Below are 3,017 nucleotides of genomic sequence, written 5' to 3' on the forward strand. Positions count from 1 at the left end.
CAGAAGAAAAACAGCAACTTTTAGTGTAATCTTCATCTTTTCCCCAAGAGAGACCTTCTGGCTTTCCACCTTGCCATCCCCACACACTGCAAAGTAGCAGCCAGGAACAGCTCAACTGAAGTGACAAAAAGCCTGGAGGGAGAGCAGCAGTGACAGCATTTGAGCATTAACTTCTTCCGGAGCTGCTGGCTCAGTAATGCACTCGAGCAGGCACACAGAATCCACAGCCGGCTGTAAAGTCCTACCAGGATGCTTTGAATACTGAAGATAGACTTACTCGAACAACCAAAGCTAAGTAGCGGACCAAAGCTTCCCTGAACACGAGCACTGTTTTGGTCCGCCTCCTGTCCCACTGATACAGCACAGACAACACTACACCCTCTGCAAGTGCAGAAGGGACACTGAGGCCAGCCCACTCCCCTGGCACATATGTTCAGTTTTTTGTGACACATTAACATACTACGTCCTAACTCTGGGAGATCAGCTCTGCCCTTTTGACGGGGTTCTCCCTTTCCTAACCAGTGTTTTTTGTTCTGTAGTGTCCTGGAACAATTCCCACACCACATCTCTGGGCTGCCTAAAAAGGGGTAGAGAGAAGTTCTAGTGATCTAGAATAATCCAAAATAATTTTTGTAAACCATCTGACTGAACATAGAATTGTAAACTTCAGTCATTCTACTCTGTCACCTTTCGGGAAGACGGTAATTCCAGGTTTAACTGCCTGACTATGGCACAGCTAATTTACAGAGCATAGGATAACACCTCCATCACAGTTAGCTGAAAACACAGCGTCTTTGCCCTTCGTCTCACGTGGATCTAGAGCTTGCTCCCCGCTTTCTGTGACGTGCCCTACCTGAAGATCGCCCCACTTGCCGTTTGCTGCAGAGAGTTCAGTTTGCCAAAAGGAAGCACAGACGTTGAAAACAAGTAAGGCAAAAGCCAAGTTAAAATCAGCTTTGTAGAGCTGTAAGCCACATAGGCGACCGGGAGACAACATGCATAGGACTAAGTCCTCCCTTAGCCTAAATCAGAAAAAACAGCAAATGGGTTAAACTTAAGTCAATTTGTTGTCTGAGTTCTGGAGCTCCAGGAGTGGTCCCTCCAGAAAGAAAAAGCACGGACAAAGTTTTAAAGAGGAATACAAAAGCATTTTCACCCAACAGCTCTTTTCTGCTGGTCCTCATTTGTTGCTGGAAGTCACTTCCAGCTCATGGGGTCGCACCTGAGGTCTGGAATGTGAAACATCACATTTCAGAGCTGCTCCAGATCTGCTTCAATTACCTGGTCATTATCCAAAGGATCCTTTTGCACAAACGCCTGGACAAATTCTTCCGGTCCAATATAATTGAGTCTCTCCTAAACAGAGCACACAAACAGCCAAGTCACATCCAACATGAACCTGCGTTTCAAAAAGGGGGGAAGGATGAAGTCATCCTTGAAGTACATAACCACTCACAAGCTCGATGTGTGTCAGCTGCTGAGCCAACGCGTAGGGATCGTTGCAGACGGTGATTATGTCCCTCTGGATGGACTGGGGCTTGGTCTTCAGAACTGTGAGGCGATCTGTGGATGTGGCATTGATTTTTGTGAGTACTTCCTCATACTGGCTCACAGCGGTGAGCTTCCGAATCAGGCTCTGGAGGAGCTGCTGCACGTTCTTCCGATACGCCTGTCACGACATGAAACGAGCAGGAGACAGTTTCAAAGCGGGAGAAGATGGTATTAAAGTCTGCATGACACCAAAACAGATTGACACCGACACCTGCATTTGTTGTCAACTTAAGATACACTCAACTGCTGGAGTTCCTGACACTGGCATCTCATCATACTGACAGGAACCCAGATGAGCATTTAAACACCGATCGATTGTCGCACGGATCCGGTAGTGACCCTGCTAGCCCCAGTAACAGCAGAAAAGACACGCACAATCTGCTGCATGGAAAGTACCACCAACTGCTGGACAAAATACAAAAAATGAAAATACCCCCTCTTCTCCTGCTTAAGACCACAGGAAAAACAACGTACGGCCACTCAGTGATGAAAAAAGGACCTGCTTCTCTCTGGGGTAACTCAAGACCAGCTTCACTGAAGTCAGATGTAGAACTTGCAGGAAATATGAGAAAAAGGAGAAGCTAATAAAACCATCTCTCCTTCTTTCACCCTGCAGGCCCTTCTGAGCAGCAGTTTAACTGAACAGGAGTGACAAATTTCCACGGGAGCAGGACAAGGCTCTACTGAAGCAGACACACCCGCGTCACAGACCCCGGGGTGGTCACTCTTCTGAGCTCCAGATACCATCACTCTAACGCCACCAAAGCAAAACCCAAGTGGCTGAAAAATGGAGCATCCAAACCCTACTGGCAGCACAGTGCAGTGCGATCAGTCCAAGGCAGGAATGGTTCCTGTGTTCTACAAATTCACCATTCCAGCCAAAGGTGCCGTTTACATAGATTTCCACATTTACTCAAATACAACAGTGCTATGCTGGGTCAGATTAATTCTTCAAGTCAGTTGAGTTCAACCAAGGCTGAATTTGTCTTGTTACTTGTTAAATAATTGTTTCTGCTTAGATGTGGTTTGATTTTCTAGACAAACACACGCAGCGTAAGTTTTTGCAGGGGTGGGTGGGGAGAGAAGAGGGTGATCTCAAGCTTTTAAAGAAAAGGATCTAAATTTTCATCAGGAAGACACAGAAGTATTACTTCCAGTGCTGTGCTTGCAGAAACGAGTGTTCGATGACACACATGCAGACTTGCTTTACTGACCCATTCCCTTCCAAATTCTCTGAAATTTCATGTAAGAGAAGTTAATGAAGCATTTTCTTGCCCAGCTGGTAAACAACTGAGAATGTAAAAACCATCTAAAATACTCGGGATGAACTCTGGCTACTGATGGAAACCATGTAATGATCAGTGGGTTAATCTTCAAAGCAAAAAAACCCAAGCTTTGCCTGAATTTGTGGTTCGTGTCAAGCCAGAACTGCCAACAAAAGCAGGGAGAAAATGGGTGAAGATACA

General features: G+C 46.0%; 1 protein-coding gene across 1 annotated transcript in view; it reads right to left on the reverse strand.

Moving 5' to 3' along the window:
• LOC104470713 (ras-GEF domain-containing family member 1B-like) overlaps window positions 1–1,669 on the reverse strand; it is a gene marked incomplete at its 5' end in the record, with an annotated part of 9,322 nt that extends 7,653 nt beyond the window's left edge. The window contains 3 exon segments of the mRNA XM_010085742.1: window positions 714–736; window positions 1,282–1,356; window positions 1,457–1,669. Coding sequence (XP_010084044.1) covers window positions 714–736; window positions 1,282–1,356; window positions 1,457–1,669 — 311 coding nt within the window.
• Window positions 1,670–3,017: the final 1,348 nt, after the last annotated feature.

Source organism: Pterocles gutturalis, unplaced genomic scaffold (genome assembly GCF_000699245.1).
Source record: "Pterocles gutturalis isolate BGI_N339 unplaced genomic scaffold, ASM69924v1 scaffold49061, whole genome shotgun sequence".
Lineage (NCBI taxonomy): Eukaryota > Metazoa > Chordata > Aves > Pterocliformes > Pteroclidae > Pterocles > Pterocles gutturalis.